General features: G+C 43.2%; 1 protein-coding gene across 1 annotated transcript in view; it reads left to right on the top strand.

Moving 5' to 3' along the window:
- The window catches only part of LOC145414362 (LIM/homeobox protein Lhx1-like), a 182632-nt gene extending 170123 nt beyond the window's left edge, over positions 1-12509 (top strand). The window contains exons 6-8 of the mRNA XM_080283899.1: positions 7437-7671; positions 8877-9056; positions 12460-12509. Of these exons, the coding sequence (XP_080140025.1) occupies positions 7437-7671; positions 8877-9056; positions 12460-12509 (465 nt within the window). The remainder of the gene's footprint in view (positions 1-7436; positions 7672-8876; positions 9057-12459) is intronic.
- Positions 12510-25103: the final 12594 nt, after the last annotated feature.

Here is a 25103-nt window from a genome sequence, read left to right as displayed (position 1 = left end):
TGTCAATCTCTCAACATCTCACAGAAACTCTTGCCTCCACACCGAGACCAACAAAACCTCGGGGACCAGGTAAGGAAGGAGACCTGCTTAAAAGAGGTGTAGAAGTTGGAAAATTAAAAGATATAGATCGACAGTTAGATAGATGGATAGATAAATTAGATAGACAGATAGATAGATGGATGGATGGATAGATACAGACAGACAGACAGATAGATATATAGATAGATAGATAGATGGATAGTGAAAAAAGTTATTATAGATGAAGGTCTTATTAATTCTGAGACATCGTGATTAATCTTTCTAGTTATGGAGAGAGAGAGAGAGAGAGAGAGAGAGAGAGAGAGAGAGAGAGAAACACCATCATTTCCCTGTCATTTCACTGCTTCGTCATTTCTCTTTGCCACGTGTCTGCCATGCCAGTCATTTCCATCCTGTCATGTCACCTCTTACTCACCTGCCGAACCAAGCATTGTCATTCACCTCTCTCTCTCTCTCTCATACCTTTATTTATTTATTTATTCATTTCCCTCTTTCTTCCTCCATTCTTTCTTTCTTCCTCCATTTTTTCTTTTTTTTCTTTCCTTCATTCTTTCTTCCTCCATTCATTCATTCATTCTTGCTTTCTTTCTTTCAAAATCACATCCATCAAGACTTGGGTTTGTCACGAAGGACTGTCCTCTCTCTCTCATATGTCTTGACCTCTATATTTAGGCCCTATTCTCTCTCTCTCTCTCTCTCTCTCTCTCTCTCTCTTACTGTCCTCACAACCTCATATTTCTTGCTTACTATATATAGATGATGATGATGATAGTGGTGGTGGTGGTGGTAGAGATGGTGAAGATGATGATGGTGGTGGTGGTGATGGTGATGATGGTGGTGGTGGTGGTGGTGGTAGTGATGGTGGTGGTGGTGGTGATGGTGATGATGATGGTGGTGGTGGTGGTGGTAGTGATGGTGGTGGTGGGGGTGGTGGTAGTAGCGGTGGGGGTGACGGTGGCGGTAATTATGGTGGTGGTCATGATGATGCTTGTGGCGATGGTGGTGGTGGTAGTGATGATGATGATGATGATGATGATGAACGGATAAAAAAAAACAGAAAGAAGAAAAGGAGGAAAAGGAAGAGGAGAAAAATAAAAAGACAAAGAACAGCAAAACCAAGAAGACAATTTCGAAAAAGACGAAGAAAAAGGAAGACCGTAAGAAAACACATAAAAAAAAAAAAATCCACTAGGACAGGAAGCAATGCATAAAAAAAACTGGAGTGAAAAAATTACTTCAAAAAATAGCCCTTGAAAGGATTTATTTGGGTAAAAGTATGGACTAGCCTCGGGACCCTGTTGTTGCCGCTTAACATAATAGCCGAGGAGCCTAGTGATCTATAGGCTGCTCCCCAGGGCACTGAGGCTAGGCTACTGGGGATAGATAGACAGATAGATAGATGGGAAAATAGACTATATATGTGATAGATAGACAGATAGATAGATGGGAAAATAGACTATATATGTGATAGTCTTTGGGGGTTACTCTCTGTCTATCTCTGTCTTCGTCTGTCTATGTATTTATCTATCTATCTATCTATCAGTCTGTCTGTCTGTCTATCTATCTGTCCATCTATCGGTCTGTCTATGTAAACCTGGGTCAGAGTAACCACCACCATCATCATTATCATCATCATCATCATCATCATCATCATCATCATCATCATCATCATCATCACCACCACCAACACCACCACCGCATCCTTCCTTCCTTCTTCTCCGTCCCTCCGCACCCCTCCTTCCCTCCGCCATAATGCGTGTGTATTATGTGAGAGAGGGAGAGAGAGAGTGATGTAGGGTGATGACTCTTGACTCTTATTATTAAGCTCTTCGGGCCCTAGGCAAGGTACACACACAGACACGTACATACACGGATACACACATACACACATACATGGATACACACATATGAGTATACACACATACACAGGCACACAAACACATGGATACACGTACGTACACGGATACACACACACGTACATACACACAACGAATACTCGTACATACACACACACATTTAGTGTACATACAAATTATTATACACACATATGCACATTATTTTACACACACACACACACACACACACACACACACACACACACACACACACACACACACACACACACACACACACACACAACACCTAAACCCAACATACACTCAAAATAACAAAGAAAACGGGAAACGAGTCACCGATGGAAGGGGTGACTTTTCTAAAACCAAGTAACTATATTCATCTTTAGAAATCGTCCCTCGAGGCAGAAATAATAAAAAAAAAAAATCTACCCATTAATTTGGCAGGATAATCAAAATTCCTTGAGCCCCAAAATGATGACCCGCGAACGATATAAAAAGAAAACGTTGGTATATATACTGGAAGAGTCAGCGAAGTGATGTGCATTGGGGAGAGTGTTGTGAGTGGGGTGTGTTTTAGAGGAAGGATGGTGTTTAGGGAGAGAGAGAGAGAGAGAGAGAGAGAGAGAGAGAGAGAGAGAGAGAGAGAGAGAGAATTTTAAAGCTTTTTCCTGCCATCTAGAAAGAAAATTATCGATAAGAACGTCATACATTTATAAACTTATTTTCATTTTTTTATTTATTCTACTTATGGTTCACCATCCACTCACTCCATGTAGTGCTGTCCTCGGGTGTCTGCCCTTTCCTCTCCTCCATCCTTCTTTCCTTCCATCGTCTCCTGTCTTACTCTCCTTCATTCTTTCCTCTTCCTTCTGCCTACGGGTGACTTTACACTCCCTCTTCTGTCTTTCTTTCCTTCATTCTTTCCTCTTGTTTCTGCCTGTGGGTGACTCTACGCTAAGTGACAAGCCAAATGGTTTCATGTACACCAGGGAACCATTTACTACGTCGGGTGGTAACCATATAACCAAATTTTGGCGCCTGGTGGTTTAGTGGGTAATTCAGGCACTTCAATTGGATTGAGCCAGTGAAGGTTTACATTCAAGGGGTGGTTGGGGTTTATTGCCCACGTAAAGCCACTCAGGGATGAGTGAGGCTGGTCAATATCATCTTAAATGTCAGGACCAACTTGCCTAGCCCCGGGCTTCTACGCTTCTCATGGGGCAACGTAGGATTGGATGATGATGATGATTTTCCTTCAATTCCTCCCTCCTCCTCCTCCTCCTCCTCCTCGATACGCCTCTTCCTCACCACAAGGAAATCGAATCCAACACTATAGATGTGAGGCGAGAGAGAGAGAGAGAGAGAGAGAGAGAGAGAGAGAGAGAGAGAGAGGAAGAAAATGGGATTGGAGGAGATAGGGTGATGAGAAGGGAAGGGGAAGGAAGGAAGGAGGGAATGAAGGAAGGAAGGGTGGATGGATGGATGGATGGATGGAAGGAAGGGGAGGGAGTATTAATGGAGAGGGAGAAAGGGGAGGGAAGGGAGGGAGAAAAATAGCAAAGGAAGGGATGGGGAGGGAAGGAAAGGGAAAAGAAGGAGGGAAAGGGGAGGGAAAGGAAGGGAAGAGAGAGGAAGTAGGGTAAGAGAAGGGAGAGGAGGGGAGAGGAGAGGAGGGGAGGAAAAGGGTGGAGAGAAAGGACATGGGGAGGGGAAGAAGGAGGAGAAGGAAGTGGAGGGAGATGAAGAGGTAGGAGAGAGAGAGAGAGAGAGAGAGAGAGAGAGAGAGAGAGAGAGAGAGAGAGAGAGAGAGGGAAGGTATTGGTGAACCGCAAATCTGGAGGCGAGACATCCGAGTTGTGAGGTTAGGTTGCTGAGGGGTCATAGGAGAGAGAGAGAGAGAGAGAGAGAGAGAGAGAGAGAGAGGAGGGGATGAAGGAATACAAAGAAGAAAGGAATTATATGTGGATGAGAAAATGGGAAAGTGAGTGGTAGAGAGAGAGAGAGAGAGAGAGAGAGAGAGAGGGGGGGGAACTAGAATATGGTGACGATGGGAGGCTTCGGGTTAGGGAATTAGAATTACTGATCTAATACTTATAAGGCGGAGAATTAGTAGTAGTAGAAGTGCGACTTGGATTATAGACTGAGAATTAATGGACTGGGAATTAATGGGGTAATAGACTAAGACTTAACGGCTAATGGGATAAGACTTTAGACTAATGGATTGAGAATTAATGTTGGATTGAGAATTAAGGGATTAGAATTGACTGATTGAAACCATAAGAGATGAAATTTTATAGACAAAGAATTCGTAGATGAAGAATTAATGGGTTGAGAATTAATGGGTTGAGAATTGATGGGCTGAGAATTAATGGGTTGAGAATTGATGGGCTGAGAATTGATGGGCTGGGAATTAATGGGTTGAGAATTGATGGGCTGAGAATTAATGGGCTGAGAATTAATGAGTTGTCTCCATTTTTCTTCTTCATGCCCTCTCTCTCTGTCTCTGTCTGTCTGTCTGTCTGTCTCTGTCTCTCTCTCTCTCTCTCCCTCTTCTTTCCTTCCTGTGGCTCCTACATTCTCCCTTGCATCTCCTTCCTCCCTCCCTCCCTCCCTCCCCCCCATTTTCTCCTCCTTCCCTCCCCGTCATCCATCTCCCCTCATTTTCTTTCCCCTCCCTTCTCTTCCCCTCATCCTTCTCGTTTCATTCCTTCCCTCTCCTCTCCTTCCCCCCCCCTCTCTTTCACCCTTCATCTTCTCTCCTCCTCCACCCCCTCTCTCCTCCTCCACCCCCCTCTCTCCTCCTCCACCCCCTCTCTCCCACTCCTCCCTCTCTCTCATCTTCTCTCCCCCTTCTTTCTCTTCCCCTCACTCCCCCTTCCCTGCCTCCTCCCTCTCCCTCATCTCTCTCCCCTCTTCCTCCCTCCTCCCTCATCTCTCTCCCCTCTTCCTCCCTCCTCCCTCATCTCTCTCCCCTCTTCCTCCCTCTCCCTGATCTCTCTCCTCCCCTCCCTCCCCCTCCCCCTACTCGTGAGGGAGGGCATTTCAGACACGCAAATTAGCCACTAGGTGATTATGCTAATGAGTCTCACACCCCTACCTCCCCCTCCCCTCCCCTCTCCTTTCCCTCCCCTCCCCTCCTCTCCCCTCCCCCTCCTCCCTCTCGTCACGCCCCTTTTCCTCACCCTTACCTCCCTTTCTCCCCCCTCTCACCCTCATTCTCATCCCTACCCTACCCACACCAACACACACTCCTCTCACCCTCTCCCCCTCCCCCACACCTCCCTTTCTCACACTCGTTCCCCTCTCCACATCCTCCCCCTTCCCTCATCCATCCCCTCCCCTCGTCCTTCTCCCTCCCCTCGTCCTCTCTCTCCCCTTGTCCTCTCCCCTCCCCTCATCCTTCCCCTCCCCTCATCCTTCCCCTCCCCTCATCCTCCCCCCATTGTCTTGACCTCCCTCTTTACTTTCATGTTTGTCCCCTTCCCTTCCTTTCCCCCTTCCCTTCCTTTCCCCCTTCCCTTCCTTTCCCCCTTCCCTTCCTTTCCCCCTCCCCTTCCTTTTTCCCCTTCCTTCCTTTTCTCTTTCTCCTCCCTCTGACATTTTCCCTTCCCCTCCTTTCCTCTTTCCCTTCCCCTCCAATCCTCTTTTCTTTCCCCTCCTTTCCTCTTTCCCTTCCCTCGTTTACTCTTCCTCCGTCTTTCCTCTTCATTTTTCCCTTCCAGTCCCTCCCATTTTCCCTTTCCTCTCCTTCTTGCATTTCCTCCTCATCCAGCCTCACTGTACATTCAGTGACTTCATTTCTCTTGAAGAACATAACTTTACTCTTCCCTACATTCACCTTTAGACTTCGTTTCTTACACACTCTCCCGTACTCATTCACCAAGCCATGCAGCTCCCCTTCGTCTTCACTTAACAACACAATGTCATCTGCAAACAACAGTACAGGGAGTTTCCACACACAGCCGTCTCTCATTACGGCCGCTTCAACATCCACTGCATTACCTTGTATCTCTTTCATAACCCCATCCATATACAGATTGAACAACCATGGAGACATGACACATCCCTGTTTCAGTCCAACCATCAAATAGAAAAACTCACTCAGTTCACTATCCACACGCACTGCAGCCTTAGCACCCTCGTACATACTCTTCACGGCATTCAGCAACTTCCCATTTACTCCATATATTCTTAATACTTTCCACAGTCCTAGTCTATCCACCCAATCATATGCATTCTCCACATCCATGAAGGCCGCACACAATTTCTTTCCGTTCTCTAGAAACTTTTCCACTAAAGACCTAAGAATGAATATCTGATCTACATAACCTCATCCCTTCCTAAATCCTCCCATCCAGGTTAACCAAATTTTTCAGTAAGTCAGGATCAGCTCAGACTTCTTCACTGATCATTTTACCAAGCTGTTCGCAGGTTTGATCCACCGTGATCCACTCGCTCCATCGTGCCTCGCTCCTTCCTCCATCTATCCTGGACCCACACCTGGGGTGGTCCTAGTGGAGTCAGGCCTGGGAAAGGAACAGAAAACGAAATGCGGAGGTGTTATTAAGGGGACGCTCGCACATTTCTCTATTTTGTTTTTATTTATTTATCTTTTTTTATGACTGAGTGATACTGGCAGGGTATTTACATTGTGTGGATGTAAACTCACCTGGTATATTTCCGTCATATCCATCAGGCACTTTTTGCGGTACACCTTATCTAGTTTTTGGTATGAATCGATATAAGGCTTGTGGTACCGATTATCAGTGATTCGCTTCTTTTCAGATTTGATGATTGGGTTATGGATTTATTTCGCAAAAGATCCGTTTCATAAACTTTCTTGAGTTCTTTATTAAAAAACTAAAACTTTTCATTCAAAATACTTAAGGCACGTCAAGAAACAGTCACTACCTCTCATACATATTTTCGGTTTTGCATAAATCAAAATTCACGGCAACATATTTGTGTTTAATAACCACAGTGCTGGTGAGGACAAGTAGTTACCTTACAGAATATAAGTTCTACATATTTTGAACTAATAACGTGTTACTTATGAGAAACCTGCCTGTAACGTTTGCGAAATTCATTATCGTTGTTATTTGAACGCGAAGTAATATGATTTTTTTTTCAGCCTACGGAGCAGTGTACTGTATATGCTGTAAAGTTGTTAGGTACAGTAACGAGGATCTGTATCACATGACTACAGGCTACTTATCTTCTGAACCATGATCAGACGAATGCACAGCTGTTGTATGTGTGATGGGGATATTGTGATGTTTCTTTTGATATTGATCCATTATATATTACCCCATCAGGAGCGTAGGGAGCCGTGGTTAGGCAGTTAGATTATGACAATTTAAGGTGAGTGACCACTCGCGATTCCCTGAGTGGCATAATGAGGAAAAAAACACTCATAGTATTTTCTTTTGGGGGTATACATGGTGTTGGGGCATCTGAACCCACTAGCAACACCAGGCGTGGGTATCACGTCAAGGTAACAATGCCATACCTTGCCCAGCTGACCCCCACCCTCCTCCCCAGGTGTGGTTCCAGAATAAGCGCAGCAAGGAGCGTCGCATGAAACAGCTCTCCTCTATGGGCATGCGCGCGCACCTCTTCGGCAACCCGCGCAAGCTACGGGGGATGCGAATGTCTCCGAGTATGGAGGACGGCTTCCCCTACTACGGCGACGCCTTCGGGTACGGTCCACAAGGCTTCCACGAGTTCTTTCCGGGTCAGGGGCCTCCACCGCCGCCTGGCATGAGCTTCCCGCACGGTGAGTGGGGTGGGGCTAGGTCAGGAGGGGTTACAGTAGGGTAGGGTAGGGTAGGTTACAGTGGGGTAGGGTAGGCTAGGCTAGGGTGAGCTAGGGAAGGGTAGGGTAGGTTGGGATACAGTAGGGTAGGGTAGGGTAGGTCAGGGTGGGTTACAGCACGGTAGGGTAGGGTAGTTTACAGTAAGGTAGGGTAGCGTAGATCAGGTTAGGTTACAGTAGGGTAGGGTAGGGTGGGTTATGGTGCAGTAGCTTAGGGTAGGTTCGCTTATTTTACGCTTCATTAGGGTAAGGTAAGGTAAGGTAAGGTAAGGTAAGGTAGGGTAAGGTAAGGTAAGGTAGGGTAGGGTATGGTAAGGTAGGGTAAGGTAGGGTAGGGTATGGTAAGGTAGGGTAAGGTAAGGTGAGGTAGGGTAAGGGAAGGTAAGGTAGGTTAGGGTAAGGTAGGGTAGGGTAGGGTAGGGTAAAGTAAGGTAAAGTAGAGTAAGGTAAGGTAAGGTAGGGTAAGTTAGGGTAAGTGTATGTTGGGTAAATCAGATGGAGGGAGGAAAAACAGGAGTGGGAGAGGGAATGGGTAGGAAAGAAGAAGGGGTATATATGAGGGAAGGAGAGGAAGAGGAAGAGGGAGAACAGGGAGGAGAGAAAGGGGGATTGAGTAGGAGGGGAAGAAAGGATAGGTTGGAGGGAAGGAGAGGAGGGATGAAGGACAAGCAAGGGGAGGAAGAGGGGTAGTAAAAAGAGGGGAAGGGATGGATGGAAGATAAGAAACATGGAAGAGGAGAAAGGGGAAAAGGAAAGGGGAAGGAAGAAGGGGAGGAAGGTAATAGCCGAGGAGACTGAGAGAAAGGGGAGGAACAGTATGAGAGAGAGAGAGAGAGAGAGAGAGAGAGAGAGAGAGAGAGAGAGAGAGAGAGAGGGGAATGAAGAGAAGACTATATTAATAGGGAGAGACAATTTTCCTTTTTTCTTTCGGGGGAGAGGGGGGGGGGCCTGCCGCCGTCCATGGAGTAGATTCTTCACCCAATAGGCCCATGGCAGATAGATACATAGATAGATAGATAGGTAGATAGATGGGTGGATGAATAGACAGACAGACAGTAAAACAGTTAAAACAGCTAAAAGTATAGTGTTACGGGGAAGAGAAGAATATTTTTTTTTTTCTAATATTTATTTATGTATTCATTTGTCATATATTTATTTATTTTAAGGCCTGCCCCCGTCCATGGAGCAGCCCCTTCCCCCCGGTGGGCCCATGAGCGACTTTCCGGGTCTGGGGGGTCTGGGGGGCCCTCCTGTGACCGAAGGGGGCCACTTCATGACCCAGCCCCCCGACCTGCTCTCCCTATCGCAGCGGTCGTCACCTGAGGGCATGATATTGGCACACGGCGGTCAGTAAGCCAGGTAGTTTATTGTTATGCACGAATGTATGGGTGTTGTATCTACTGTAACCTCTTGTAGGGTGTTGTAGTGTGTTTTATCTGTTGTAGTCTTTTATCGTAGTCTGTTGTAGTCGATTTAATTCTAGGCTATTGTAGTCTGTCTGTTCCTGGTGAGTCTCTTGAGTGTGTGGAAGAGTTTTGCTATGTGGGAGACATGTTATGTGCTGGAGGTGGGGCAGGAGCTAGCTTTGAGGCTAGAGTGAGCAGTGGTTGGAGGAAGCTGAGGGAGCTTTTGCCTCTCCTGACATTGAGAGGGCTCTCCCTCCGTGCTAAGAGATCTTTGTATGCAGCATTGGTTAGGACTGTAATGCTGTATGGTGGTGAGTCCTGGGCAGTAAAGGAAATGGATATTTGCGGGCTCAGACGGACAGAAATAAGAATGATTAGGTGGAGGTGCAGTGCGTCCTTGAATGCGAGGCCTGGGGGGATAGGTTTACGATGGAAGACTTGAGAGAAAGGATGGGACTGGAGTGTATTGGTGTTGTGATGAGGAGGGATAGATTGAGATGGTTTGGGCATGTGGAGAGGATGGGGGATGACAGTTGGGTGTAGAAAGTGAGAAAAGTGGACGTTGAGGGTAGAGTTGCAAAAGGCAGACCGAAAAAGACCTGGGATGAGGTCATAGAGTGTGACCTCAGGGATAAGGAACTGAATAGGGAAGCTGCCAGAGATCAAGCAGCATGGAGAGCCGCCATTAGGTGACCAAGGCCGACGAAACGATTGTAGTCTGTATTATATTTTGTAGTCTCTTGTAGTCTGTCTATTGCCTGTTTAGTCTGTTGCAGTCTGTTATATCTAGAGTCTTTTATCTATTGTAGTGTGTGTTTATCTATTGTAGTCTTTAATCTATTCTGGTCTGTTGTAGTCTTGTATCTATTGTAGTCTGTTTTATCTATTCTGGTTTGTTAAGGTCTTATTTTATCTATTGTAGTCTACTGTAGTCTTTAGCTATTGTAGTCTACTGTAGTGCTCAAAAGTTCGTTGACATTTCCCTGCCTTCTTTTCCATTTCGTCTCTTGTAGTCTCATGTAATCCTGTATTTATTTATTTATTTATTTATTTTTGCTGCAGTCTGTCCCCATGTACAGCAGTGGTCAAAAGTTTGTTGACGCTTCTTTACTGGGCGTGGCAGTGGGAGGTGTTACGTGAATAAGTAGTAGTTGTTGTGGTAGTAGTAGTAATTAGTAGTAGTAGTAGTAGTCGTAGAGGTTATTATTATTATTATTATTGCTATTATTATCATCATTATGGATGGATGGATAGATTATCATTATTATTATTGGCAGTAGTAGTTGTAGTAGAAGTTATTAAGTAGTAGTAATAGTAGTAGTAGTAGTAGTAATAGTAGTAGTAGTAGTAGTAGTAGTAATAGTAGTAGTAGTATCATCTGTCATGCAATGTAATCTACCTCATATAATTTCTAAACCTAAACCTTTCTGATATTTCTGATGGAAATTAAGATGCTGTGTTATCGCTCTCACAGCCTTGAGGTCTTGGTGAAACCCTTTATTACTGCTGTGTTGATTATTATTGCTGCTGTGTTGATTATTATTACTGCTGTGTTCATTATTATTACTGCTGTGTTGATTATAATTACTGCTGTGTTGATTATTATTACTGCTGTGTTGATTATTATTACTGCTGTGTTGATTATTATTACTGCTGTGTTGATTATTATTACTGCTGTGTTGATTATATTATTACTGCTGTGTTCATTATTATTACTGCTGTGTTGATTATATTATTACTGCTGTGTTGATTATAATTACTGCTGTGTTCATTATTATTACTGCTGTGTTGATTATATTATTACTGCTGTGTTGATTATTATTGCTGCTGTGTTCATTATTATTACTGCTGTGTTCATTATTATTACTGCTGTGTTGATTATTGTTACTGCTGTGTTCATTATTATTACTGCTGTGTTCATTATTATTACTGCTGTGATGATTATAATTACTGCCGTGTTGATTATTGTTGCTGCTGTGTTGATTATTATTACTGCTGTGTTCATTATTATTACTGCTGTGTTGATTATATTATTACTGCTGTGTTGATTATAATTACTGCTGTGTTCATTATTATTACTGCTGTGTTCATTATTATTACTGCTGTGTTCATTATCATTACTGCTGTGTTCATTATTATTACTGCTGTGTTCATTATCATTACTGCTGTGTTGATTATTATTACTGCTGTGTTGATTATTGCACGCAGCTCTCGACACTCTGATAGTTTATAGACGGTAGTGTGAAATTAGGGAATCAGGATTATATTATTAGGGAATTTTGACCTAGTGAAGCCATCAAGTTATCTTCTTATACTCTTTTTGAAGCAGAAATGACGATGTTAATTTTATAAGAAGCACATTTCACCTGAGGTTAATGTCTGTCTATCTACCTGTCTATCTATCTATAGCCCGACGCCCTAATCCCGCAAAGGGTGGCCAGAGACAAAACGCCTCCAAGTCGCTTTCTGTCACCCACCATTTGACTGCCCTACCCCCTCAACTCACTCCCCTACCCCCTCAACTCACTCCCCCCTCCCTTTCTGGAATTTCAACTTGTCTTGAGCCTACACGCCCTCTTTTCATTTCTCTCTGACGCGTCGTTTGAGCTCACCAGGTCAGAACAGGTGTAATTAACGAAAAATATACGAGTTCCATACCTGACTGGAATTCCCGAAGGTCAGGTGGGGTAATTAGGACCACCTGTTTACTCAGAGGTCAGGTGTGGTGACATGACCCCGCCTACCTGAGTATAGCCAGATGGTAGGGTTGATTTGACTAGTTACCAAGGAGACTCATTCCCGCCCCATAACAAGGCTCGTAAAATTACATGCAACAGCGATTTGGTAGTGTGAATAGACTCCGAAATTGACGAAAAGTGTATGGTATCTGATTTTATAATTGTATGGTACCTTTATAACTGTATGGTACCTTTATAACTGTATGGTACCCTTATAACTGTATGGTACCTTTATAACTGTATGGTACCCTTATAACTGTATGGTACTTTTATAACTGGTACTTTACAGCTGTATGGTACCTACCTGTATGATACCTAACATTATTACTGTATGGCACCTTTATAACTGTATGGTACCTTTATAACTGTATGGTACCTAACATTTTAACTGTGTGGTACCTAACTTCATAACTGTATGGTAGCTTTATAACTGAATGGTACCCTTATAACTGTATGGTACCTAACTTTATAACTGTGTGGTACCTTTATAACTGTATGGTACCTAACTTTATAACTGTATGGTACCTTTATAACTGTATGGTACCTTTATAACTGTATGGTACCCTTATAACTGTATGGTAGCTAATTCCATCTCCTCTCCACAGGTCAGAGCGGCACCTTTGACCACCCCGTCAGTGAGGGTTTAGTGTGGTGACATGACCCTGACCTCTGATGACGCCCGAGGCCAGGTGAGGGCCTCGCTAGTGACGTCACCGGAGGAGCCACCCCCCTGCTCTCCTGCTTCCCGCCCCCTCCATCCCGAAAGACCCCCTCCGCCCCCTCGCGCGCCCCCTCGCCGCCCCCTCCCGCCCCCCACTGACCTCACCGCCGGGCAGGGTACGGGGGAGGGGCTGCTATACTCTGTCCACTTTGGGCCGGCTTCTGAGTGCCGTACGAGGCTTCATTCCACCTCTTCCTTAGACCTGTATTATTAAAACTAAAGTTCCGGCCACACTAGCTGCATGCTGTTGCGGGCGGGTGTGGGCAATACATCAATACAACTCATTCATGTAGCCCTACTGGGTGTGGATGGGTGTGGGCGGGAGTGGGTGGGGACTTTTATAGGTTACAGTGATGCAGAATGAACTCCCACCCACAACTACCCGCACCAGCAGGCATTTGGTGAGGACGGGACCTAAGATCACAAAAGTGTGGCCAACCCCTGCAATTTTTACGATACTTTCAGAAGCCCGTTATTGTGGCAGAACATGGCTAAATCTTCTGCATCGTTACCAACTGCACTCTGTAATGTGGGATGCAGGCTAATGACGTCCAATTATAACAAATGCTCCGTAAATTACCGACAAATTACCGTCACTTAATTAAGGCTTGTCCTTACCTTCGTGCTCATAGTTTTAATAACACGACTGATCTGTTTTGTCAAAATCTCATTAACTCTTCCTTTACGATGTTTCTCTGGTTCTGTTATCGACTTAGAGGCATCAGTAACATACATACGAGGGAGTGTTAATGGGTAATGTGCAAAATAAATCGCTAAGGAGGAGGTGTTAGGGAATCTCAGAAGAATACTCAGAAAATAATCCACTAACTTGGCCAGAAATTGCCATCTCTCCATCTTGAACACTGAGTTTGAACATGTTAACCCCTTCAGCCTGGGGACCCCCCCTCCTCTCTCTCTCGAGTAAAATCGTCTCGTCCCTAAAACCTGTATACCCCGGCTAGGAGGGGTTAACACTAGAATATGGTGCTAGTCACGAAGAAGTGCTATGGAGAGGATGCTGAGAGCCGTAGTATTGTCTTTTTCCGCCGCTGAGCTACGGGAAATGAGCCAGGTTAAGATGAACAGATTATAGGGGTTGGGAAGGGGAGCAGTGACCGAAAAAATAATAATAGTAATAATAATAATAACCCTAAGTGACCAAAGCCAAAAGGAAACAATTTACACGAGCCACCCCTTGGTGCTGGGCGGGTGGGAGTTGACAGAAAACGGAAAATAAACACCTTCCCGGTACGGTGAAAACGGAAAAAACTTGTTCCCGGTACGATGCAAAACGGAAATAAGTTCCCGGTACGATGAAAACGGAAATAAACTTGTTCCCGAAGAATGCAGCGAAAGTAAACAAATTCCCGGTACAATATTACTTGAAAATAAATCCCCGGTACACTATGACCAAAAACAAGTTCCCGGTACATAATGACGAAAATAAACAAGTTCTCGGTACACTAACTGAAAAAGGAAATGAAAGAATTCCCGGTATGACTGAAAAATTATGAGTTCCCGATACAATATGACGAAAATAAATACTATTCCGGTACGCTGTGAGTGGAAAAGGACATAAACTACTTCCCGGTTCACCATGGCTTGAAAATAAAGTAGTTCCCGGTACAATTACGCTTGAAGGAAGGTGGAAAGCGAACGGAGACAAATATCTTGGTGGTAGTGACGAAAGGCAAGCAGAGAGAGAAAATACACAAGTTCCCGCTACTGTCGCAGGAATTCTAGAAAATGGATCTTTGAGCAGGTTTTTACCCCAAACTCGCCTAAACCTGGTGCGAAATTAAAAAAAAAAAAAAAAAATAGACCAAAGAGGAGTTTATTGGTGAGAAACAAATATGTGTTGATATATTTAGAGATAGACGCGCATACTGTGAGTGAGTGAGCGAACTAAGCGGTACCTCGACGAAATAAGTGTGAGATGTCGAGAGAGTGATACAGTGACGAAAAGTGTGACATGGAGGGAAAAATTTTGAAAAAGGTGACCAAAAAGTGTGACATAGAGGAAAAAAGTGTGAAAAAAATCAGCAAAAAAGTGTGACATGAAGGGAAAAAGTGAAATATCGAAGGGAGTAAGTGTGAGTTAGAGGAAAAAGTGTCTGGTGTTGAGAGGAAAGTGTGACTGTGAGGGAAAAGTGTTAGATTTTTGGAAGTGTGATCTGTCATGAAAAAGTACTGGAAAACGAGAGAGATGTGTAGAGTTAGAGTGAAATGATGGAAATGGAGAGTTAGTGAGAAGTGGGAAGTGTAGAGTTAAGAGATGTGGAAAACGGAGAGAGAGAAGTGTGTAGAAGATGTAGAGTTGGAGTGAAATGTGGCCGATGGAGAGTTATAAAAATGGAGAGTTAGAGAGAGTTGTAGAAAAAAATGTTAGAACGAGAAGTGGAAAGTGCAGAGTTAGAGATTTGGGAAATGAAGAGTTAAAGAGAGAGGTGGAGAATAAAAGAGAGGGGAGAAAATGGAGAGTTAGAGAGAGGAAAATGGAGAGTTAGAGAGAGGAAAATGGAGAGTTAGAGAGGAGAAAATGGAGAGTTAGAGAGTGAGGCTTCAAATGTTGGCAACTCACAAACTCTCCTTATTTGATGTGACTCTGCTATGACCTGCCTGTGACCTAGTGACTCGTGTGACCTCCCTGCCAACACTTCCCCTGCCAGCTCTGCCTTCCCCTCCCCCCCCTCTCTCTCTCTTACATCTTCCCCCATGTCGTTTGTGTCATCCTCCCTGTCAGTCTCTACATCCCTGCCAACACCGCCGCAACCCTGCCAACACCACCGCAACCCTGCCAACACCACTATAACCCCTGCCAACACTACATCCCTACCACCACCCCTGCAAACCCTGCCACCACCACAGCCCCTGCCATCACCACCACCACCACCACCACAACCCCTGCCACTATCACCGCAATCCCTGCCACTATCACCGCGATCCCTGCCACCACTACCACCACAATCCCTACCACCAACACCACCACCACCACCGCCACATCTCCTACCACCACCACCACCACATCCTCTGCCACCACCACCACGACCACCACAACCCCTGCCACCACGACCACCACCACCACCACCATCACCACCACCGCCCCTACCAACTTTCCAACCTGCCAGCCGTCATATCGACATAACTACCAACCCTTCCTACCAACTACTATAAAAAATAAATAAATTAATTAATAAATAAATCATCTTCCCTCTGCCAACACCATTAACCTTACCTGGTGACCTAATTTAACCCCATCCCAGACCTGGCGACCTAACCTGATCTCTTCCTCCAATGACCTTTTATCTACTTATCTCCGGACGATTTCCCTCACCTGATAGACATTTTTCGAACAGAGTGTGATAGATAAAAGCCTCATCAACCCCTTCACCCCTACAACTCTGTCTTAAACTGAATAAAATCGTCTTGAAGTGAGAATAAGATGTAATAGAAGTGATTGGATTCAGACGGTTTTCTCTGTCGACCCTCCTTAATGATGTGAAGAAGTCTTGGAAGAAATGAAATGTCATGGGAGATGTGATGTGATTGTGTATTGTAGTGTTGGATTCGAATAATTGTTGGTATTATTATTATTATTATTATTATTATTAATCACCATCGTAATGATGACGATGATGATGATGATGATGATGATGATGATGAGGAGGAGGAGGAGGAGGAAGAAGATTGTGATAGTAATGATGATGATGATGATGGTGGTGATGGTAATGATTATGATGATGAGGTGGAGGAGGAAGAAGTTGAGATGATAGTAATGATGATGATAATGATAACAATGATGATGATGATGATAATAATTCAACTTAATATCAATCTCTCCCTTAAGATGACTAATTTCCTGACTGAATTATAGTGCCACCAATGCATGTAATTTATCTTCGCATTTTCTTACACATTTCCATTTTTGTGTGTGTGATAATGGCGTCTCAATAATATACTTCAGAAAAACAAAACAAAAAAATCCATGGTGCTCTCTTGTCGCCTAGATTTATGATAGCTGACAGAGAAATATCAGTCGAAGTATTATGTAACTGGAACGAAATCTTGTGAAAAAGTGTATTGGATTACGTGGACGGCAATGCGACGTTTCAGAAATTATCGTTCACCGTCTTGTCTTTTATCGCTCGAAAGTGGGTCGGTGGGTAGAGGTAAATTGGCAGGTAGGTTGATTAGAGTGAGGTCATGTGGGTAGAGGTAAATTGGCAGGTAGGTTGATTAGGGTAAGGTCAGGTGGGTAGAGGTAAATTGGCAGGTAGGTTGATTAGGGTGAGGTCATGTGGGTAGAGGTAAATTGGCAGGTAGGTTGATTAGGGTAAGGTCAGGTGGGTAGAGGTAGATTGGCAGGTAGGTTGATTAGGGTAAGGTCAGGTGGGTAGAGGTAGATTGGCGGGTAGATTGATTAGGGTCAGGTGAGGTCAGGTGGGTAGAGGGTAGATTGGCAGGTATCAGTGCCACCCCAAGAAGGAGTCCATATCCAGGTGTTAGGGAAGGAAAAAATGAAGGAGGCAGTGTCGGTAGAGGAGCGGAAGTGGAAATGGCAGAACGAGGAAGGAAAATGGCGGAAGTCTTAGGTCAGTAGGCAAGAGATTTCAGAGGAGGAAGAAGGAAGGGAAGAAGGAAGCAGGGAGGAGAGGAAGAAGAAAGAGGGGAAGAAGAAGAAGGGGAAGAAGGAGAATGAGAAGAGGGTCAAAGGTTACAAGGCAGAGATGCATGTGGAGGAAGCCAAGAGGAAGTCAAGAGAAAGTCAAAGTGATAGGAAGAAAGAGTCATGCAGAGGAGAGGTCAAAGTTGTGGAGTTCAAGGTCTTAGAAGAAGTCAGAATAGCCATAGTTAGAGTTCAAAATGGCTTAAAGGTCATACTCAAGAGGTCACACTTGAAAGATCACACTTGAGAGAAAAGTCAAAATAGCGAAGGTTAGAGAGCCAAGTGGTTTAAAGGTCACACTTGAGAGGTCACCCTTGAGAGGTCACCCTTGAGAGGTCACACTTGAGAGGTCACACTTGAGAGGTCACACTTGAGAGGTCACACTTGAGAGGTCACACTTGAGAGGTCAAAGTGGGAGAAGCGACCACGTGTGTTTTATGTTCCTATGTCCAATGTGTAGTGTAGATGGCCGGAGACTGGAGCGCTGACCCCATTAAAAAAAAAAAAAAAAAAAAATTGTCTTTCGTGTGTTGAGAAAAAAATCCATACGAAACAAAACAAAACAATGTATGTAATGATTTTTTTTCGATTTTTTTGCTGGTCGATAAAAATCCATTGAAAAATATGATAAAATTTAAATATCAGGAAAAGGAGAAGTTTTATATATTGATTTATACAATTATTATCATCACTGGCTGCCTCATAACCGGGAAAAAATAATGATTTTTCGCGTTTTTTTTTTACCTTTGAAAAAATAAAATCCATAGAAAACATAAAGATAAATTTCAGAATCAGGAAAAGAAGATTTTTTTTTATATAGTGATTTTGAGAATTAATATTATCCCTGTCTACCCCGTAACAAAAATATATCTAATTTTTTTTGCTGTTCGAAAAAAAAAATATATATATACATAGACAACTTGGCTAAAATTTCAATGTCAGGAAAAGGAAAATTTTTATATATTAGAGAATTAATGTTATCCTTGTATGATTATTACTCCATATTAATCCCATACAAAATCCAACTTTATATTAGAGAGAGTGACAGCCAGGATTGACCTTCGCTCATGCTGGCGATGTACGGGGTCGTCTGTAGAAAGCGCTGCACTAGATGCTCACCTGGCGGGACCTTACGCGTTGGGAGTAAACGGTGCAGGGTAGATACTGTTACCACTGAGCCGTCCCCGCAACACAAATGAAAGAAAATGAATGAAGAGAAATAGAGATTAAAAAAAAAAAAGATAAGAAGGTGAATAGAGGCAAAATAAATAAATAATACAATTACATAAATGGTGCTCCAATGTATGAAGGGTTCCCAGTCTCCGGCCCCCCCTCCCCCTCCTCTCCCCCCAACCCCCCTCCCCCACCCCCTCCAAGGATGTCCCATAGAGAAGATATTTTGGTATCCCCCTCCCCCTCCCCCCCTCTGCACCCCCACCCCCAATAATACCAACTTTTTGTATGTGCGATCTTCCCCCCCCACCCACCCCACCTTTTTCGAAAATAAAAAAAAATAGCTTACCCAAAGATTAATATGCATCCTTACACACACACACACACACACACACACACACACACACACACACACACACACACACACACGAATTTATTTGCGTGCGTACACCCATTTGTAAAAAGTCATGTACACAAATACTCACACCTGGCATTCACACACACACACACACACACACACACACACACACACACACACACACACACACACGTACAGCCACTGTGTTCTGTCATGGATGGAAGAATATGTGTGTATGTAAAAAAAAAAAAAAAAAAGATGGCGGACATTAAAAAAAAAAAAATCCCCATATTCAATCCCCTCTTCGATTTTTGAAAACTAGAGCCAAAAAAAACAAAAAAAGATATATATATTTTTTTCAAAGTAATTCATATGATACCGTTCAAGACCTAAAAATTTTGGAAATGTATAGAAAAAAGTATATAAGGATTTCATAATGGCTCCTTCAGTTTTCAAAATTCTAAGGCGTTTTTGAATGTCATCTATTGATTTTTTGACGTTCCCGAAAAAAAATACCTACCTAACCTTTCCTATGCCCTTTTTTCTTGCCCTTTATCTTGCTCTTTTCTTGCTTTTTATCTTGCCCTTTTCTTGCCCTTTTCTTACCCTTTTTCTTGCCCTTTTCTTGCCCTTTCCTTGCCCCTTTCCTTGCCCTTTTCTTTCCTTTTTTCTTGCCCTTTTCTTGCCCTTTTTCTTCCCTTTTTGCCCTTTTTCTTGTCTTTTTCTTCCCTTTTTCTTGCTGTTCCCTTTTTTCTTGTCATTTCTTGATCTTTGTTTTCTCTCCCCCGTTTTTCTTAAGTGTCTCCTCCTCCTCCTCCTCCTCCTCCTCTTCCTCCTCCTCCTCCTCCTCTTCCTCTCTCTCAATCCATTTTTTTCCTCCCTCTTTCCTATTCCTTCTCTTCATTTCCTTTTCCTCTTTCCCCTTCCATGTCTCCTCTTCCTTTTTCATGATTTCCGTCTTCCTATTCCTCAATTCTTTCCTCCTCTTAAGTAACCTATTTTCCTCTCCTTCCTTCTTGATATTTTCCTTCTTTTTTCCCCTCTTTCCTGGCATTTCTTTCATTTTCCTATTCTATTTTTTTATTTTTTTGTCATTATCTCCCTCCTCTGCTCTCTCTCTCTCTCTCTCTCTCTCTCTCCCCTCTCCACCCCCTCCCTCTTTACTCTCTCCCCCCACCCCCACCCCCTCACCGTCTGCCCTTCCATAGCATACATAAGTCTCTGTATATAATGTCTGTATATATATAAAATTTCACCCTCTCTATGTCGATATATTGTATATTAAAATTAATTATTGTGAACATCATATAATAAAAATGTTGGAAGAAATGCAATGGATTCCCCGATTTCCTTTGTGTGTGTGTGTGTGTGTGTGGTAGTGTGTGGTGTTGGGTGTGGTAGTGTGTGGTGGTGTGGTAGTGTGTGGTGTTGTGTGGTGTGGTAGTGTGCGGTGTGGCGATGTGTAGTGTGGTAGTGTGCGGTGTGGCAATGTGTGATGTGGCGGTGTGTGTTGTGGTAGTGTGTGGTGTGGTAGTTTGTGGTGTTGTGTGGTGTAGTAGTGTGCGGTGTGGTGATGTGTAGTGTGGTAGTGTGCGGTGTGGCAATGTGTGGTGTGGTGGTGTGTGATGTGGTAGTGTGCGGTGTGGCAATGTGTGGTGTGGTGGTGTGTGATGTGGTGGTGTGAGGTGTGGTGGTGTGTGGTGTGGTAGTGTGTAGTGTGGTAGTGTGTGGTGTGGTAATGTATGGTGTGTGGTGTGGTAATGTGTGGTGTGGTGATGTGTAGTGTGGTAGTGTGGTGTGGCAGTGTGTGGTGTGGTAGTCTGTGGTGTGGTAGCGTGTGGTGTGGCAAGGTAATGAGAGAGAGAGAGAGAGAGAGAGAGAGAGAGAGAGAGAGAGCGCTATGGGCAGGAGAGAGCCGTAGTATTATCACAGATCTTCGTGAAATAAGCTGCAAAGGGACGAAAATCTGGGCCAGGTAAAGGTGAAGGGAATATATACAGATCTGAATGAATTAACTCTAGAAACAGTTAAATAAAGCAGATAAATGAAATAGATAATAGTGAAATAAACTGGACTAAAATATATGAAGTCGCCTGGTGGTAATGAGAAAAATATTAACAATGGCAATAATAATAATAATAATAATAATAATAACAATAATAATAATAATAATAATAATAATAACGAAATGATAATGATAACGGGCTGAAAATAAGGGAGTCTGCCAGGCCTACGCGTACTCCCGGAAATCCATGTGTTTAAATGTCCCGCCGCAGACATTTAAACGCCTCCCTATAGAATTTAAATCTCTCGAAGCACATGGTATCGCTTCCGCATTTAGCTCATTGATTATTAATTAAGGACTTATTGTCAAACTACATTATCATATTTTGTAATACAGTAACAATGATTCAGTGATAATAATTACGAAATAATCATGCGTCTTTATTTTTTACAATGACGAAAACTTATCGCCTCTCGCATAACCAAAACAAACCCACGAGTCGACGTCCAGCCACGCATCAGTGTCCGTCTAGCCGCGGGGGAGAGAGGTGCTCGTGCGCGCGTGTCTGTGTTTCTCATTACTTCCGGGTTTTTTTTTTGTGATTTAGTGCATGGATCGTCATTTGCTTTAGGGATATACTGACCAGAAATGTCGAGACTCTGCTGGTAAGGTAAGTAGCTGAGATGGTGACTGTTTATGGTGATATTTTGTGATTTTTAAATGATGCGCGACATTGTCGTGATGTTGGTGACGTATTGGCGTACCCCGTGACGCTGGCCAGGTGTTGTGATGATGATGATGATGATGATACAGTAGTGATGATGGTTGGGATTGTAATTTATGATAATGTTGAGAGTAATGATGGTTGGGATAGTAATTTATGATGATGTTGAGAGTAATGATTGAAATACCAGACGCGAAGATGAAATTTGTAAACAAGCGTTCGATGCTTTCCACTGACTGCCTCCTCTGCCTCCCTTCTCTCCCTCCCCCCTTACCTGTCTCTCCTCCTCTTCTCCCGGCGCCTTCCTTCCTTCCTGCCCTCACTGCTTCCTCCTTTCGTCTGGTGGTGCTTCCTTCCTTCCTTCCTTCGTTACCCTCTTTCTTCTGTCATTGCCTTTCTTCCTTCCATTCTCCTCTTCATTCTCCCGTTGCCACGCTTCTCTCTCTCTCTCTCTCTCTCTCTCTCTCGTGTGTGGTAAGGATGGAGAGCTATAGTGTGAAGGAGGAAAAGCTATTTAGGATGGAGGGCTTTAGTGTGAAGGATGAAGAGCTGTGGTGTTAAGAATGGAGAGCTGTTTAGGATGGAAAGCTGTGGTGTGAATGATGAAGAGCTGTGGTGTGAATGATGGAAAGCTGTGGTGTGAAGGATGGAGAGCTGTTTAGGATGGAGAGCTGTGGTGTGAAGGATGGAGAGCTGTTTAGGATGGAGAGCTGTGGTGTTAAGAATGGAGAGCTGTTTAGGATGGAAAGCTGTGGTGTGAAGGATGGAGAGCTGTGGTGTGAAGGATTGAGAGCTGTAGTGTTGTATTTTAACAGCTACGTGAGAAAGTCGAGGAAGAAAATAAAGGAAAAACTGTGCCAAATTAAATAAAAGGAGTGTAGATTTGAAGTTATAGGAGTGGCTTAATTCCATTGGGTGACAACGTAAGCGTATAATGAACTTTAAAAAATAGCATACAACTGCCCTCATAACATCCTACGACTCTCAATCTGCTTATATCTGTCCATCTATCTATCTGGCTATCTATCAGCTATCTACCTATAACCAGATGCCTTAATCTCGGAAGAAGTGGCCACAAACAAATCACCTTCACGTCGCCTTGTCCCCTGTCACCTCACTGCCCTCCCCCCAGCTTACTCCCCCCTCTCTCGTATACCTGTGTTCCATCGCTGCATCTCAGCTGAACAAAATCGTCAGCCGCTAGCGAGAAGAGACTACTAGAGTTGTCCATAGCATAAGAGGGCAATAACAGCATCATTTAGGCTTAATTAATAGCATCCGTATGAACACGTGAGCTAATACGATTTACACAGATGAATAAAATCGTCTTGCTTTCCCAGGAATAGAAATCTAGAGTTGCACCGAGCTTGAGAGGGTTCATATTCACTTGTATGTTATGTAAATATGGATAGAGTTTGCGTAAATAACATACACGGGATGTTGATAAATCATATGCATAAGTAAAATGGAAAGGAAGCTTTACAAAATCACCTAAACCCGCGAGAGTAGGATTTGATAACCAGGTCCCGTAGATTAATGGCGGAGTGGATGTCTGTGTGTCTAATTAAGGCGTATATATTCCTGCAGAAAAGGTAAATGTCATGGTTTTTATGTTTGTAATAAAGCTTGTAAAATTAGCGGAGTGTACCCGTCTCCCTCGGCCTATCACCATTTTCTCTGATGTTAAGGTTTTGTTCCATTTTCTTCTACGCATGTTTTTAAGGGTAACTGAAATAAACTTGTTTGACTGGCGTTTGCTACATTTCTTTGATATATATATTTGCCATTGCTTATCCATTCCTGGTTAGCCTTCAGCGAAGTAATTTAAAAAGAGTGTTGAAGCTTGTACTAAATGGGAAATAGGAAACTGAATAACAGAAGTATGTTTGGAAATTGGACACAATGCTTATCATGGCGGTCATATGTTTACTTGTGATATTCCTCCCATTCATTCCCGGAAGTTTTTAGGCTTGTACTGAACATTAAATAAAGAAAAGTAAAGAAAATAGTACTTACATCCCGTCAAAAAATACGGGCATAATAACATACGAGATTATTAACGTGTCAGATAGAATACAAAACTCAAGCTCTTGGGCTGGTATTCGCATCGAGTGAGGAAGCACCGGAACACCTTGTCCTAAGCGATTTATTTTGTTGAATATATACACCTTACTGCCCTCTTCTGTTACATAAATCTTTCCATTATCACCATATATATACACTTTATTACCCCCTTGTGTTACATAAATCTTTCCATTATCACCATACTCTGCATACACAGGTTAGAACGAGGTGTATAGCCTTTCCTACGGCACATCTCTTCACTTCTGTATGTTTCTGTTTTATTTTCCTTCAGTTCTTTTTCCCTCTTTTTCCACATATACAGTTGTTCTTTCTCTTTTTCAGTATTCTCTGCCTGGCATAAAAACTGTCCAATCACAAGTTCTTCGTCTTCTATTCTGGGTCTCTGTAGCTCTACTGTTTCTCACATCCTGTAAACTAGGGCAAAATAGTATCATATGGGGCCGATTTGCTTCCTCTACCAGGCACAGCGTAGTGTGTGTTGTCCCTGGTGCCTCTTTGTGTTCTGGAGGGGTAAGCAGTTACTTTTAGCTCAATACCATGTTACTGAAGATGGTCTGTTTTTATTTCTTCCTTCCACTTTCTGTATATCACGAATGACTCCTTACTTTCCATCTCTTCTTTCCACTTTATTGTATCTTTCTCTCTAATTCTTTGCTTTATTTCCACTGCTTTAATCTTTTTCAGGTTTCTAATTTCTCTTCCACTCTTTTCCATATGTTTTTTCTCCACTGGTTTTTCTGGTCCTCTTTTACCACAGTCCATATTTTTTCCAATAGTTCATTTCCTCATTCTTCTCTATTCTTTATATATTTTGCCCTCCCTTCCGCAGTTCTTGATTTCATATTAGAAATACCTATTTCTCCTCTCACTGAGCACACTGTTGCGTTTCTTGGAGCGCCCAGAATCTGTCTACACACACTATTTGCTATTTCCTGCATTTTTTCTCTCTCTCCCTCTGTTATATTTATTGCTGGGAGTGCTATGCATTTCCAGAACGTTTTTCCAATTAATGATTTATTGCTGCTCTTACTTGGGTATACAATATTTGCCATTTTCTTTATTTTTTCAATCATTTTCTGCTTGTGGGTTCTAAACATGTTCCATTCCTCTTCTGTTATTACACCTAAGTAACGTACATTTTCTTCTACTTGCATGCCAGTAATTTCAGCTGGTTATTCCTTCATATTAAACACTATTACATCACTTTTAGTTTATTTCCAAGCCACATTTTTCTCCGACATCAGTTAGAATTCTTATGCTTCTTTCCGCTTCTTCCATTGATAGACTTACAGCAACGTTCATCTGCGAAACCACATCCTCTGCCTTCTAGTTCTTTCATAATTATGTAAGTAACTATTTTGAGGAGAGATGTCGACCCAGTATATCCTTTCCTGATACCACTTGTTACTGCTATTTCTTTGTACACAACTTAGAAAAGGATCTTAAACACCCATATCCAAAAATAAATCGCTAAGGAAGAGGTGTTACCCGGCGAGAATTCGGGCTTTGGGCTGGTA

This window comes from Coenobita brevimanus, chromosome 99 (genome assembly GCF_032717465.1).
Source record: "Coenobita brevimanus isolate Jiangsu-jjx chromosome 99, ASM3271746v2, whole genome shotgun sequence".
Classification (NCBI taxonomy): Eukaryota; Metazoa; Arthropoda; class Malacostraca; order Decapoda; family Coenobitidae; genus Coenobita; species Coenobita brevimanus.
The sequence above is the reverse complement of the archived record's forward strand: the minus strand, read 5'-3'. Positions and strand labels throughout refer to the sequence as shown.